Source organism: Polyodon spathula, chromosome 3, assembly GCF_017654505.1.
Source record: "Polyodon spathula isolate WHYD16114869_AA chromosome 3, ASM1765450v1, whole genome shotgun sequence".
NCBI lineage: Eukaryota > Metazoa > Chordata > Actinopteri > Acipenseriformes > Polyodontidae > Polyodon > Polyodon spathula.
Window position 1 is genome coordinate 70,829,836 of NC_054536.1, and position 16,786 is coordinate 70,846,621.

The following is a 16,786-nucleotide window of genomic DNA, read 5'->3' on the forward strand; positions in this document are numbered from 1 at the left end:
AATTATGTTATCACTCTTGACAGGTATACTTCTAGGCTCAAGGAATGTTTAAATACAAAATGTTCTCCTTTTTATTGTTGAAAAGCTCAGCTGATGGTGTTTACAGTCAATACTTTGATGCACAAATGATTTAACTGGATTAAACTGCAATTTGTACAGTTATTATCCTAATTTGCAACACTGAAAGGAAAAACTTCATGTACTTGTTTATACTTTACACAAAAGGTGTTCTGCAATCTGTGTTGACATGGCTATTGTGATTAGTTTAACAATGAACTTGTTAGCCTTTTACTCTTAATGTTTTGTTCCATTTTCACTGTACTCTCAGTCTTTGTGCAGTTAAAATTACAATTTCAATGTTTATTTTATATAAGATCAACATTTGCTTTAGATCACCCCCCTTTTCTCCTTAAGGAGTGGATCAGAGAGAGACTATATGAAATCCTCCCTCGGCAGCACCAGCTACAGAATGTTAAAATAAGTACTGAAACTATTGTGGTGGTTGATTTACTGCAAGATCAAATAATAATAATTTGTTTTACGAATTGCCTGAGGCAGCCTTAGAATATGAGGCACTAAAGTGACCTCATAATAATTTAGAATATGTATGATACGTTGAATTGACTATGCAAATAGTGTACAGCGATTGTAATATTCTCCCAGGTTTGTTGGTGACACCCACCCCTCTGTATTATTATGATTTAAAAGGAATGGTTTATTGTTGTTTTGCAGCATGGATGGGGTTAAAATTCCCCATGCAGCTAAACATGTGTGTAATGTGGCCATCTCCAAATTAATTAAGTGATTATCAATTTGGAGATGGCCACATATATCAGAGCGTCACAGAGAGGGTGAAAGGGAGAAAGAATGGGAGAGAAAGCAAAGGAGAATAAATTAAAGGTAAACAATTGCTACTGATGCTGGGGATAAACCAGCACGACACATGTTTGTGTGTGTGTGTGTGTGTGTGTGGGCAGGTATTACTATCAACGTGGGGACAAAATTTGAGAAAATGTCCTCACGAAGATAGTAACTCCTGAAAAAACAACATTGTGGGGATGTCCCCACTTTGTAAAACACCTTTTTAAGAACTAAATATGCCTTTAAAAAAAGAAAGAAAAAAAAAGTGCCAAAATATTTAGTTTGTTGTCGACTTTCACCCTGTATGGAGTTTTGTCTGACCGGAGTTAGAAATGGTAAATAAAAATATAGTGAGTCAATGACAAGTCCCCACAAGTATAGGAAAACAAACGTGTGTGTATGTATGTGTACATATGTGTGTGTGTTTTGGCCATCGTGCCTTTTGCTTTGAGTGTTTTTGTACAAGTCATTTTTTTGGATTTATTTTATTTAATTTAAGAAAGAGCGCAGTGGGAACTCACTCCGCAGTCCTTGTGTGTGTGCCTGTATTTTGTGGTCTGTGACATTACCCACCCAGCCTAAACTATAGGTGTGTACTATACCTGAAGGTATTCTGGTCCAGATGTTGCATTCAGTCCTGTTGCTGCCATGTAAGTGCTTCCAATTGTCTTGATCTTTTCCACTCCACTGAACTTGGGCTTAGACAACAGCTGTGGAAAAGGATTAAGCATTTACTTCCAGCCATATGAGGCCTCATGCATTACCAAAAAATGGTTGTCACAATTCACAATGCTTTAACAAACCAAAAAAGCAAGATTAGAAATAGGGAGTATTTCTTAGCTAATAAACTCATAATAGCCACACAAATGATGTTGGTACAACATTACAGGGCAACTTTGCATCAATTATTTTCATATTGTTCTTTACTACAAATGATATTTACATCGGAGAGATAGCAAACTTTCAATATAAAGAAAAACAAAAAAGTACAAAGGAATAGGTGTTTGTTACAGATACTTTACACTTTGTTTACTGGGACTCTTACTTCATCAAAATCTGCAATGATCTCATTCAACAGTCTGAGGCATTCCAAGCCTTCTTTATTGACATCTGATTCGGTGTAAAACTCCTTAAAGTCAGGGATGGAGGCGAACATGACACAGACAAAGTCATATGACTGGTGATACAAATCCTGTTAAAGAAACAAACAAAACCAATTTACTGTTTCATGAATGGACAAATTAAAGAAATATAGGGGCTGATGTAAGGATAGGAGCAGTGCAAACAATTGTGGCTGCAAAATTCAAAATTTCCTAGCGACCAGGGCATTATTTTACACTGTGGTCTATGTAAGCTTAAGTGCAATGCAAATTACTCAAGACACACAAATAATGATCCGCAATCATGATGAGGATTGAGGTGAGGTGAGTTAGGAGTACAGAGGGTAGTAGGCGCTGTATGAAATTTTTGGTGCACAAAAATCAAATCAAACCAAAAAATATGTCAGAGGAAGGGCAGTAAAGTCCTCTTGGCACATGGAAAATTAAATAAGTTTTTTAAGGAGGAGCTGAGTCTTTACGGCTGAGGTCTCTCAGCATGAAATTATGTTATTTGGAAAAGCCTCAGTCGGCATCAGTAATGCTACCAAAGAGGTCATGTGGTCCTCTACTGTGGAGAAATGCATGCTGTCGGTGTTACCAGAAGGACGGCGAAAGAATCTGCAAGTGAGCATAGGCATGCAGCAGGAAAAGGAGGAGGGGCCGCCATCCGCATCACAGCTGAATGCTGGAGAGGCAATCGGAGAGGACAATCCATCCCAAACAAAGTGACCCTGGGTTTGAATTTTCAGGGTCTCCGTCGTGCCCTTCTCCTCTGAAGGTTTTCCTGCCTCTCCACTACAAGCGGCAAGCGTCGTTGCATCAGGAAGTGTACCACAGCAGTCATCCTGAGGGCAATGACTCTCAAAGGTGTGTGGTTTTATACAACTCTAATTAATCACTTTTGGAATGATTTACATCTTGTCAGAGGAGGTGCAAAGTTTTTGGAGGGTGCAACCAAAATCCTTGCATCTCATTAGAATGTTTGCACCCCCTTAGTATTCCAGATGCCTGCCCAATTCCATGTTCTTTTCTTCATTTGAATACATTTCAAAATCACTTAAATGGACTAATGATGGCAAAGTGCTAATTTAATAGCGGGTGCAGAACGGCAGGTTAAAACCATTCTTTACATGTGCCACATTTATAGTGACCACTAAAGTCCCTCTACGCCAGCTAAACATGGTTTTTGGCAGCAATATGGGAGTTTTGCAGCCGCAAAGTACTTTGCACATATCCTTACATCAGTTCCCATAGAGTTGGTATCACAAAAATAATTAAGTAATAGAGTAATAGGAGCCTTAACCACTAAAGGACGAAGTCTCGTCTTAAACATTGTACAATAAAGCCATGCTTGTTTGTATATGGGTCAAAATGTCAGGCTTGTTTGTATTGTGTATAAGATGCTTGCTTGTGGGTGCTTGCAAGTTCATGCACAGCCTCTGCCTGTTACATATGCATTAAGTCAAATGAAAACTTGTAATATTTTATTACACACATTTACTATCTCTCCACCACCGTTTAAGAGTTTTCATTTTTTTTTTTTTAAAGATCTGTTTTTGCTATTGTTACTGATCACTGTTTCAGTATTTTTTTTGTGTGTACTGTATATCACATGGGTGAAGATTGGTTGTTGTAAATGATTGTTCATCTCTGGGACATTCTCACCTCGTTTTTCCAATTGCGTGCCAGGAAGTGCTCGGCCACATGAGCTGGGAGCACATTCTCCAGAAGCACCCGGTTCAGGTTTTCCATGGTCTCAATCTCCTCGCACTCCTTTTTGAACTTGTTCTTCCAGAGGAAGTCTAACCTACAGTAATATTCATTCTGTTACAAGAGGACACAGAGGTAAAGAAACAGTAGGCATCGGATCACCTTCATGCGTGAAAAGATAATCAGAATAACTGCATGCCCACACACCCCCACCCCGTGCTGCTTACAGTCCACAGTATATATGATCTAAGATACCCTCATTGTATCCTGCTTGTTTGCCATTTCTGTGCTAAGTTTCTGCTTTGTGGTGCAATACCTTAGCAGCACAACATGCAAAAAAAAAAAAAAAAAACACATTTGCATGAAAAGTGCTCTATAAATTTGATTATTAAAGAGTAGCTACGAATCCCTTATCAATGAACTTTTCTAAGAATTGACTTACCTTTTAGACAGTCTGCCTGGCCGAGAAGGCTTTCAAGAGCAAAAAGCACATAATTGACAGTTTGGCTTCTTTCAAACAGCACTCTTGCCTCTTGTCATGTTTACAATTGTTCTGGGTGGTTTATTCTGCAGTATTCTCAACATTTCTTTTGTTCATGTATTTCTCGGTTCTTTTAGTTTCATGAGTTCTTCCTGCCTGGACAGGAAGGCGTTGTCGCGCCTTTTTTTCTAAACCCTGCACCTCCATTTCCTCTTTGATGTTTCCCATTCAGACTGAAATAGGAAATGAAAGGGTGGGATTTAGAAAAAAAAAGGTAAAACATCACCTTTCTGTGTGGAAAGCAAGCACACATGAAGTGGATTTGAACTTGACCTGGATGTGCATGTGGATTCGCAATTATTCAAGGGTTGAGCCCTTCATTTATTCAGATTACAGTATTTTTGTTGTCTAGGATATGAGGTTGGTTGCAAAGAAGTATCGCTTGTGAAGTAGAAAGTACTATTCTTTTCATGATTCTCTTCAAGTTGAATACTGAAGGTCTGCAGTCTCTTGCACTGTACAGTATAGGCTCAAGTCTTAGCCGTGACAACGTGCACTAAATATTCGTATTTCAAAATATTTTGTAGATAACGTATTCCCCTGGCTAATGTCTGGCAAAAAAATATTTCTGTCACTGAATATATGTATTTTTAATGGCATTTAAATACACATTTTTACTAGTATACCATGTATGTCCATATATTAAAATAACATATAGGTAACTTAAACTAAACCAATGCTGTATCAATTCAATGGAGTCGGTATATACCAGCAGAGGGCACTCTTCTTTTCATGTCCTTTAGTTTTATTCGAGTCCTTGGATTGTTTTAGTGATTTACTTTTACCTTCCAAGCAGCTATTAACAAAATCGAATTACTTGATAATCTATGAAAAATAATTTTCTGATTACAACTCTTTTGTTACCTATATGATGTTGTGCTTCTGTATATAGTTCCTGTGTCTCAGGAACCTGTCCCTGCAGGAGTCTTTAAGAGGGCATGAGTGACAGCTAATGCAAATGAGATAAATGCTGTTTCCAGAGATACTATAGAATGTGCATGCAAAATAAGAAACTGCATTTGTGACACCTGAGTTCACAGTTTAAAAGTTAAATTGTACCATATTTAAGCTAGGTTCATATTATAACATAAAATAGACAAAATAGAGCCAGTTTAGAGGAAAGATTGTTCGTGGCTTATGATGACAGCTCAAGCCTGGGATAACAGAACTCAGAACCACTCAGAATGATTGTAAACAAGCAAACCCCGTTTTAAAAGGACATTAAGGCAATATAAGCTTTAATGAACTGCTGATGCTACATATGTTAACGACCATTGAAAAACATGTCATACTGTACTTAGTCCTGATGACCCAATTTCAACTGTATGGGTTGTCAATAAAATAGTTATCTCACCTGCCTCGCCAGAACAAGGAGTGTGATGAAGAATATGAACAGAGAGACTGAACCCATTGTCTTCAAGTCCTTCAGAACTCCAGGCCTAGAAAAAACAAGCAATTCAGTTTGCTAATCGGAATTCAATAAATAACAAGTCATGTTTTCCTAGTTACAGAATGGCTACTTCTTGCAGCACATAGGAGTCAGTAATGGTTAACGAGCTGAATGCTTTGGATCCTGGCCACGATGCTCTACTTTGCACATGCCCAGTGGGTATCTACTGATTTCATCTCACATGTTAACAACATTTTCATCCTATTACTTCTGCTCCATCTCTTCAAAATGCTGAACTCAGTAATCACTACCACTATACTTGCTAGCTTTTCCTACGCTACAACATACAAAAACCCCTTCAGAACTATGAAACTGTAACTAGTGCTAATACCAATAGAAGATTATAGCTATCACTCATTTACAGATTGCTTGACTGTGTGATATGTTAATATAAACTTACTGTCGGTTGCTCAGCATGAATAAATATCTCTATCAGACAAACAATAAGACCATCCACCTGCTTATCACTTCTACACACACCTTGCTATCAAAATGCTTTTTTATTCCATTAACGGCAATCTCAATGTTATGAGAAATATAATGGCTTGAATATTAATAGTGCAGTGATGGACCTTTTTTTAATTCCCATTCCTTTTAAGCCTGGGTATGCAAGTCCACTGCAAATAGTAAAATATTGTTAGTACACCAGAATCCATTTCTAGGCTAACATCAGCTGTGGAAACAGGATGACCAGATGAAGACAACATGAAAACGTGCAAATGAAAATGTGTTGTATTTGTATGCTGCTTATAAATATGATTGTATATGAAATATGAAAAAAAAAACTAGTTATTTAAAAATTAAACATATCTTCATAAGAAATGGCAACTGGATATTTTCAGAAATGCATATTAGCATAAATCTTCTCATCAATATATGCCGTGTCACGCTTGATATTAATAAAAACAGTTTTAGTTTTCTTTTGTTTGTTTGTTTGTTAATGTTTAGTGAGTATATAAGGCAGTTTATAAGCCTTTATATTTATTAAAAGCCATTTCACATATCATGTGTAGTGAATGTGGGGAGGAGATGGGGGGGACTTTACCTAAAAAGGTGAAATAATTCACATATACTAACTAACCATTAACAGATAAAGAAACACCAAATTAATCATTTTAGTAAGGTAGTTATTAACAGGTTAAACAACTAAAAAACAATAAAAATAACTAAAATACATCATTACCATATATGCTGCACTTCCCACCTCATAATGCTAGAACAGGCTGATGCCTGTATGAATTTTTGGGCTTATGAGACTGTTATAGTCAGGCTATGACAAAGATGGGTATAAAGAGTGCATGTGTCAGTGTGTATGTAATACTGTACCTTGTCCACCACTCAATACCTCTATGCATTAATAAAGCTTACCTTTCCAATACCTCTGTTTTATACAGAAACTTGCTGTATTCATCCAACACTGAGGCGTGAGTATGCAGGATAATGATATTATATCCCACAACTGCTATCAGCATGATCACCATCTTCAACTCATAGTTTATCCTCAAGAACACAGAACAGGAGATCAAGCCCAGGATGCAGCTGTATATAAAATACTGACACAGAAGAAAAGAACAGGGAAGTACAAAAGCAGAATTGTTTTTTGAATGCCATTTATTTCTAAACCAGACAGTACCAAAGGCTTACCCTGCCCTTGCATGACCTTGCCATGATATGAAAACATAATGGAAAATACAGTAGCTTCTCCTGCCAAAGAAGAGTTGTCCTCCTTAACCATCTTTCAAGCCAATCCATACACCAACTTGTCCTCATAATATATATCCCTGCTAGAAACATGTGAGAATGTGGCTGGAGCCTTTATTAAATAATTGATGATAAATTAGGCTCTAGCCACATGGGATATAAGGGGAGAAAATGCTTTCTTTGAGGGTGCATTAGGAAAGGAATGAGGTGAGTCTTGCTGGGTGCTGTGTAATTTTGTTTATGGTCTGTGAAGACGAATGCCCAGATGGACATATGTATTGTTTTGTTTTGTGCTCATGTTTGTTTAACTTTTTATTTTGCTCTGTGAGTAGTGTTTGAGATTTTATTGTGTTTAATAAATGCACGCTTTTTCCTGTGATTAAGCTTAAATCATCATTCAAAGGGAATCATATTTGCCAGATCTTCCTGCATACAAATATTCATTATAGCACTAGGTAGTTTCTGTTCAATTTGGACCACTAAAAACAAAACGGAAGACAGAAAGACCACTGTCAGGGGTACTTACTGGAAGGTAAAAGTTGTTTTTCTCGTTAGAGTTGTATACACTTTCATTAGAGGTGTTTAACACAGGGACAGAAGATATCAAGTTGTCTTCCAAGAAGAACTGAGGACAAAAAGTATTTTAATGTAAATGGACTGCAAAACAGATTTTACTCTTTGGAAATTTGACTTTAACTGGAGCTAATAGCTAGACAAATAAGTTAGTAATAATAACCGCATCTAAAGTACAGTATTTAGTGACTTCAGTGAAATTAATTATTTAAAACAATGGCTATGTTTACAGAAACTTTTTCTAGAACTTTGAAGTCCATATTTTGGAAATATATGTTCCAAGCATGGAACAGCTGAAGAGGGTAGACCAATGCCAGTTTGGTACAATTAACATCTTTCAATGGGTCAAAATGTGATAAATTCAAGGGACAAATGGTCTTCATTTTATAGAAATTGTTGGCCTTGTAATCTCTCCTGTAATCCTGTTGCAAATCTTGTGTTAGGAAATGCACATCACATAACTTCAGAATAAATAACACAAGGGCCAACGAAACTCAGATTTAAACAAATAAATACATACAAAATTGTCAACCAGGGAAATGGCACAGAGTTACATGAGTGCTTCCCCATGATTGTCAAAAGTACATTAGAGAATTTTACAACAGTCTTCTCTAAATAATCTCAAACTGATGTTTATATTTTAGCAGCAACTGATCTCTGTGTAGCTCAGTCAATAATGCCTTTGCTGACAAAAACTTTTACATGATATTTTAGAGCTTAATTTGAATGTAAACAGTCATATTTTATTCTATTTTTTGGGATAAACTAATAGTACAAAACCATATAAAATGGTCTTATAAAACATGCAATTAATTGATTGTTCACGTGTTCTGATTAATCAATGGAATTGTCAAAAAATGTAAATCAATTATTTTATGAATTTCGGAAGGTACCCATGACTTCTAATGAAGATATTCACAGAGATTTGAGACTCTGCTAGTAGTCATCTCATCAGTTTAACATAATAAATGTACACAGGGTAATATCTCTAAGGCCAATACTCTTTGTAGATAACATTTCAGAGCAGGCCATTCAGTTTCAACAGCAGAGGAGTCTTTGTCAACAGTACTCTCCTTTGTTAGTAGAGTACCAAGATGCACACAGTCTGTTAAAAGTGCATAAATATATTAAGACAAATCTAGAAATATATCAAAGGGTGGCAATGTTGCCCGCCCCTGTGTGTATTTCAGTGTTATATGTTGCGTGTTGTGTGTTAATGTTGGTGTATAGTCATTGGTACACAGGATATAAATGGGTCTGTGGAACACAAGTTGTTTAAAATGTATATTTATATTTAGGCACAAGGATTGCACAGGCACTTCACGTGCAGGTAAAATGTAACAATATGCGAGTATGGGGAATTGCACTTTATTAATTCACGTGAGGTTGTACTGAGACTCCAATTGAATGATTGATTAGCAATCGAGTCTTGGTACAGCTGCATAAAAGCAGCATGTTTTCACTTACTTGGGGCTGTGTGTTCGGTGAGTGGAGAACGGGATTGAAGACAGAGGTTATAATAATAATAATAGTTAAATTTCTGCTCACCGTGTGTGTCTGTGTAGTTTGTTTTTGTTTGTCTCTTTATTTTGACGAAAGTGCTGTGTCCTGTGTGTTTTGTCTTTACAACCTTTTATTTTCTGTCTGTTTCATTATAAAACGCTGAGCAAAACCAATCGCTCAGCTTCACCAAACTCCACCGATCTGTTGTTTATTTCCTGGTTCCTGGTTTCTGGTCTGACGTCACCCACTGCAGCCATCTTTGTGACACAAAGCCAGTGCTTTGAAATTATTTTCAAGGACTGACACTTCTATCTTAGTTATTGTAATGGGTAACAAATAGGCACAGACTAATTTTCCTTCACTTACGTTTAGAGAAATGACATTTCATGTCTCTGTATTTTGAGTGCACCATTCTTACTATGTAATATCCTACCCTGCTAGACAAAGATGTTCTTGGAAAATTTAGCATTAATACAAATTGTCTAATTAGTTTTGGTACCTCTACATATTATATAGAGAAAGTTGTTAGATGGACCTCTTTTCTTATATTGAATCAAGATATTGGTCTTAAGGAAACAAAAATTGTATTTACTCATTTAGATCCTGATAAATACATTACGTATATTTACTGGCTCACAGCACAAAAAACACTCAAAACGTGTAATAAAAAGTTTTCCAATTATTTTTAGACTCAGCTCACTGCTATCACTCCTGCACTGACTCAGAAGGGGCGAAGATGAACACATGCTGTCCTCCGAAGCGTGTGCCGTCTGCCACCCGCTTCTTTACACACTGCAGGCTCACCATGCAGCCACCTCAGAGCTACAGCGTCGCAGTACATGGCAGCTCTGGGCATCTTACAGGCAAGCATGCAGGTGCCCTGCCAGACCACAGGTGTCGCTGGTACACAGTGAGCCGAGGACACCCTGGCCAACCTAAGGCCCCCTCCTCGACTGTGCGCCACCCCCTGAGAGCTCCTGTCTATGGTCAGCAATGAATAGCCTAGACTCAAACCGGCGACGTCCAGGCTATAGGGGGCATCCTGCACTCCACGCGAAACTCCTTTACCGGATGTGCCACTCAGGAGCCCCCAGATATAGCTTCTTTTACTGTAAACTAATGTGCTCCATCTGCGTTTCCTTCCATCTGATGATGTCGATATCCTTCTGCCTGGTGTTGATGGCTGAAGTATTATGCTGACTCCAGGGATTAGCCTATTTTGCCTCCCTGGTGCATCAGCACACGCAACGGCTGCAATTCTGTCTCCAGGGATCAACCACTGTGCGGCCTCCCTAGCGAATCAGCATGACAACCGCCTGGACTGAGTTGAGTAGGGTGCTTCTCTGGGGTCTTCAAGTGGGCACCTTCCATCCTTGGTGTTTCGTTATCTAGCCCACGACACCTTTAGAGGGCTCAACAATGATTCTGGCATCCCCTCATCAGCCCCCTCCGTACCCCACTCAGCTAAGTCCAGCTTACTTACCTTCCTTTACATCAACGTTTTTTTCTACTGTGCTTGAGGTCCCCAACCAGAATATTTTTGTCTCAACCACAACCAGTTGCTGCTCCTCTGTGCTGCTTCAGATAAGTTCTTCACTGTGCGTCATACTCTTGAACACTGAACCCGATGTCTCCAAGAAACCGGGTTGTGGAGTGTGCCACAAATCCTCAACACCCACCTCCACTGGGTAAACCTGGACTCTCCATCCTCGCTGCCAGTTGAGCGTACCAAAGTTTATATTATAGTACACTTAATTCCCTTTACAATAGGACCAGATTTGAAACTATACATTATGTGAACATAAATGTAGACTAAATGCTGAAATGTAACAAAATCCACTTGGTCTTCTTATTCGATTATGTGGACTCAATTGGACAAGGGTGGTTTCTCATACATTCTGTGAGGTAAGGCCTGGAAGGTGTCAGGTCAAAAGACAAAAAAGATGACTCAAGCCTTTTAAATTAACTTTAAATCATAATCTTTGTAAAAACATAAAAGCTTAGTATTTGTCTGTTTAGAATTACTCTGCTTGTATCATTGTTTTTTTTTTCTTTATTCTTAACATTAAGTAAGATTAAATGTCAATACTGACAAGGAGAAAAGCTCTTTTGATTTTGGTAAGGCTGCATGAAAGCTTATTCTCAGCGAGGTATCTGAATCCTCGTAGGCTACAATAGGGATGTGATTTAGAACACTTTATAGATATTCCAGGGTTTAATTTCTTTATTTCTTTAATATTTTTGTTGTTTTCTGTGGTGGTGTACTGTAGGTTATAAAGATTAAAGTTTACAGTTCTCACCTCACACAATTTTAGAAAACTAGTAAAAAACAACACTGACCAGTTCAAAAGAAAACAAGTTAGATTGCCAGAGTTAGAGTTTTCAAGAATAGAAAACTTAATTTGGCCCAAGCACTTTATAAGTCTGGCCAGGTTCTGTGGGTCTAGGGGTTATGGGAAACATTTTGATCATTCCTCTTATACTGCCAGAATTAGAAGTGCAGGTTAGCTTCAGCATGAGGCTAAGCCAGTGAATTAATCAAATCACAAGAGGATATTACACTTACCATGTTGAATACAGCCATGATTAATATTAAGGCAGTGGTTGTCATCGTGAGAGTGGTTCGGGGCCAGGGTTTGTTGGCAATGATTCCAGAAAACTTTAGAATCCACATTAACGAAGCGGAAGCTTTTTTGCTGCATTGCTAGAAAGAGATGAGAGGAAAGGAAATCACACGCTTATTTTTAATTCTGATACAACCAGTAAGCTCTAATTAGGCAATGTTCAAGGTTTTCAACAGATGCTTACTTAACCTTCATGGGGTCAACGCAGCCAACACCAAAGGAAGTGGAAAATTAGCCAACTTCTGTATTGTCAGAGGGGCTATGTGTTATGTATTTAATTAGCTAAAACTGCCACATAACTCATCCTGGTAGAAGATTTATTCATGGATAGAGTGGCTTTGAGTTTTAATTATGACAGAAACAAATGTTGGACTGCACCTTTTTATATTTTAACAGGGCATGTATTTAATTACAGTAAGCAGGACCCATAACAAGTGTTTGGGCATTTCAACAAGATATTATTGTTTTTGTTGACAGAAACTAAGCATCTTTTGTGGCACAGCATAATGTATTCTTTCAGAACACTTGCCTGGATTTTCCACTTGTGTTGAAAATGCCCGTTTAAGTTAAATATCCATGTTTAAGAGACATTCAATATTGAAAAACAGAGGAAAGTATGATTATAGCATCATCGGTGACCTTACTAAATAAAATAAGTGATGCTTTATCATTACAGTATGTCCACAAGGGATATTCGATATACGTTCAGAATCAAAAACAAATTGTGTGGGTTTGTAAATATGAAACCTGAATCTAAAATGTTTTTCGAGAGCACTTATGTTCTATCATATTGAAGAAAATCTACACGTAGGGTTGCATCGATCTACCAGTTATCATTTATATCGTTTGTCAAATCAATTACCATGATATTACAAGACAATGGTGCTGATAAAGGTAGTAAGTCAGAGATATGTAACATCATATATCGCCTGTGCAAGGAGGCAATGATAACAATTGGAACCAGCGCTTGGACGAAATACCAAATTAGTCTGTAAGAAAAAGTATATATTCAGTCATTTGGGACTATTTAGAATTACTGAAACTGCCTAACGAGAGAGAAATCCAAAGACTTACTATAAAGTATGTGAAAAGCTTCAGAGAAATATATATATATATATATATATATATATATATATATATATATATATATATATATATATATATATATACACACACACACACACACACACACACACAGTGGCTCTCAAAAGTATTCACCCCCCTTGGACTTTTCCACATTTTATTGTGTTACAACATGGAATCAAAATGGATTTAATTAGGAGTTCTTGCCACTGATCAACACAAAAAAGTCCATAATGTCAAAAAATTAAATGTACAAATTGTTCTAAATTAATTACAAATATAAAACAGAAAATAATTGATTGCATAAGTATTCACCCCCTTTGCTATGACACCCCTAAATAAGCTGTGGTGCAACCAATTGTCTTTAGAAGTCACATGATCAGTTCACCTGTGTGCAATTGAGGTGTTTCACGTGATTTCAGGTTAAATACACCTGTCTCTGGGAGGTCCCACAGTTGGTTAGTACATTTCCTAACAAAAACTACATCATGAAGACGAAGAAACATTCATAGCAAATCTGGAATAAGGTTCTTTAAAAGCACTAATCAGGGGTAGGATATAAGAACATTTCCAAGACATTGAATATCCCCCGGACCACAGTAAAGTCCATTATTAAGAAATGGAGAGAATATGGCACAACTGTGAATCTGTCTAGAACAGGCCGTCCTCAAAAACTGAGTATGACTGAGAAAGGCACTAGTCAGGGAGGCTACCAAGAAGCCTGTGGCAACTCTAAAGGAGTTACAGTCTTCCAAGGCTGAGCTGGGAGACACTGTGCATATGGCAACAATAGCCCCGGTGCTTCACAAAACTGTCAAAAAGAAAGCCATTGTTGAAAAAAACTCACATCAAATCTCAGCTATTTTCAGTCAACACTCTATTTCTTCATTTATAAAATATATGTACTATGTGTCAAAATTGATTTCTGATTCCTCTGAAGCTACACTACCAGAGGTTCAGAAACCAATATTTTACAGTCAAATAAAATAAATAAACAAAATGCAATGTTGACGCTCAACGAAAGGTTTAAAATTGCTGCTGCCAATATGGTTACTGTTTTAAACTTGGAGATATGGCCTAAGAACAGTTCAATAAATCACTTAACAAATTGCATTTCCAGAGCAAATGATAACATGCTGATGTGGCACTTTATAGCTGTGGTATAGCTTAATGTGAACCTTGCAAGAGTGTGTCAGAATATAGGAGACATATGTCAGAGTGCCAGGGCTTACAATGTCTCTTTAAATACAAAAGAACATACATTACTTTCCAATACTGACAATACTGGGAGCGTTAAGTAACTAAGTGGTTCAGAGCGAGAATATTCCGCTTGGATAAACAATGAAATCTGCTCTGTAGCGCTCTGAGCTGCTCAGCAGTTACTCAACACACTTAAAATATTTTAATAGGTTTATCTTGTGTTTGTTTTTCACCTCATCCTCTCCATTGCATGTTTATTAAACCCTTGGCACTTCACAGACGGCCTAATGAAGGGAAATTCCACTACAGCACAATTTAATCACCATAAATTGAAAGCATAACAAGGTGAAATACTATTTGATGGATTTAGCATCCGAAACCTGACTACACTCAAAATTAATTGAACAATTTGACAAGATTCCATAAATGTGACAAAATATCCTACCCAATGATGCCTTGCTATTAATGTAAATCAGAATTCAAATCCTTAACCTAAACCTCACTTATTTGTTTTTACATTTTTCAATACTCCTTTCCCTAAATCCATAAATTACAAAGTGTCTTTGTTTTTGGCAGAAAATAAACAAGGCTAGATTTTTTTTTTGTTTGTTTAATTGTTTTTCATTCTGCTTGATTGAGAAAAGCATTGCCATTGTGTTGAATGTTCTTGTTTTTTTCTATTCTTTGGCAATCCTGACCCTGTCTTGAAGTCATGTCTGAATATTTTAAAACTTTGCAGATACTTTTGTGCTATACTTAAAGTCTTTACTTTATTTCTCTGCTCAGTGTACTCACCAGAAGATGCCCTGCAAAGCAGATCAGCAAGATGAAGGACAGTATAAGGAATGCAGTTCCAAATGAAATCCCGAGGACTGGAGTTCTGGAAAACATGCCCCACAAGCCATTTGAAACCACAAATTCAACTTGAAACAAATATGCAAAGAGGTAAATGCTTAAAATACATTGTCAGCATGGCACTGAAACAACAGGTTCAACTTCTGAAAAAGACCTGCAAAGACAACATCTTGGGAGACCCAAAGGTCAGTTTGCATTCTCAGAACCCATGACCAAGCCAACTGCCTTTTACACCCAGGAGCTTGAGAGTGGTTATGGACAAGTTACCGGCCTCTAGAGGACAAAAGCCAGCCATGCAAGTGTCCTTTCAAGCTCATCAGGTGCCTGGCCAGTAGAGTCCTCTGTATGAGCAACAGCCCCTACCCTCATAACCTGCAGGGAAGACCGGCAACTCTGCACAGTCAAGCATGAACCTACACTACCCTGACTGACTCAACCTACACACCAAATAGTTGAGCCTCTTGTGGACCCAGAAAACTGTATTTTGAAAAAAATTATACCTTTGACGTGGCTCAGGTTTGATTTACAATGTAAGGTTCGACATTAATCATGGTCTGGCGGCCAGGGGCCGGTTGAGATCGCAGGATAGATTAGATTATTCAGTTTTAGCGTTGCTGTGACCATATGGTAACAGCTCGGTTGCATGTTTGCTTGTGAAAAAAATCTTAATAGTATTTTCATTTTCTGACAAGTATACAAATGTGTGCATGTTAAATGGCTGAAGTAACATATACTGAAAGGCTTCGTTTAGCCACTTTCTTTTGAGATGTGGGCTCTCTTTGGTTACTATATACATTTAGAACCATACTGAAAATGAAAACCATCATGAAAAAATATATAAATATATTAGGCCAGATAATATTGCATCCAGGCCAGTAAAAACAGTAGCTCAATGAGCCAGTAGTTAAAAATCTAAACGTAGAGCCCTGCAATGTGTGTCATACACACACACACACACACACACACTGACAATAAACTATGAAAGCTAGGCATACTTACTTTGGCAACACAAGAATCTGTACAACGAAGATGCAGAAAAATATCAAGCAAGCACAGGTGACATAATACTTAAAGGCTGGCAAGGTAGTTGCTCTGTACTGAGAAAAAAAACAAGGAAACTCAGTTACATGTCAATCCATGAGGAACAAGTTATAACAAGCATATCTTCAGTTACAGTTTCTGCCATTAATTTACCTAGTTGTCGATTTTATCAATATATACAGAACCGGGATAAAATTGATTATATCACAGGATTATATTAGATATTTTTACTGGAGAATCTCCTGTGATTGCATCAAATAGCACTCCCTAGTTATCCCTGGATTTCCTATACAATAGATGTCACCTGATAATGTCAAACCAACCCCCTTGCCTAATTAGCTTGGAATATTACTAGTAACCCTTGAAAATGTGAACATCGATGGCTTATTTATGCATTTCCCAAAACAATAGTTTGACGTGCTTTACCATACGTTTCTGTTCTTGTGTAAGCCATGTAATCTATGTTTTACCAGGCATTCACTATTCTTTACTACAGAACATAAGAACATCCTGTAAGAGCATTTTTGAATGAGAGGTCATTTGG

General features: G+C 37.4%; 1 protein-coding gene across 1 annotated transcript in view; it reads right to left on the bottom strand.

The window, feature by feature from the left end:
• The window catches only part of LOC121309305 (adenylate cyclase type 2-like), a 122,086-nt gene that overhangs the window by 2,844 nt on the left and 102,456 nt on the right, over positions 1-16,786 (bottom strand). The window contains exons 13-17 of the mRNA XM_041242182.1: positions 7,031-7,201; positions 5,567-5,651; positions 3,627-3,785; positions 1,907-2,053; positions 1,464-1,571 (exon numbers count right to left, since the gene is read on the bottom strand). Of these exons, the coding sequence (XP_041098116.1) occupies positions 1,464-1,571; positions 1,907-2,053; positions 3,627-3,785; positions 5,567-5,651; positions 7,031-7,201 (670 nt within the window). The remainder of the gene's footprint in view (positions 1-1,463; positions 1,572-1,906; positions 2,054-3,626; positions 3,786-5,566; positions 5,652-7,030; positions 7,202-16,786) is intronic.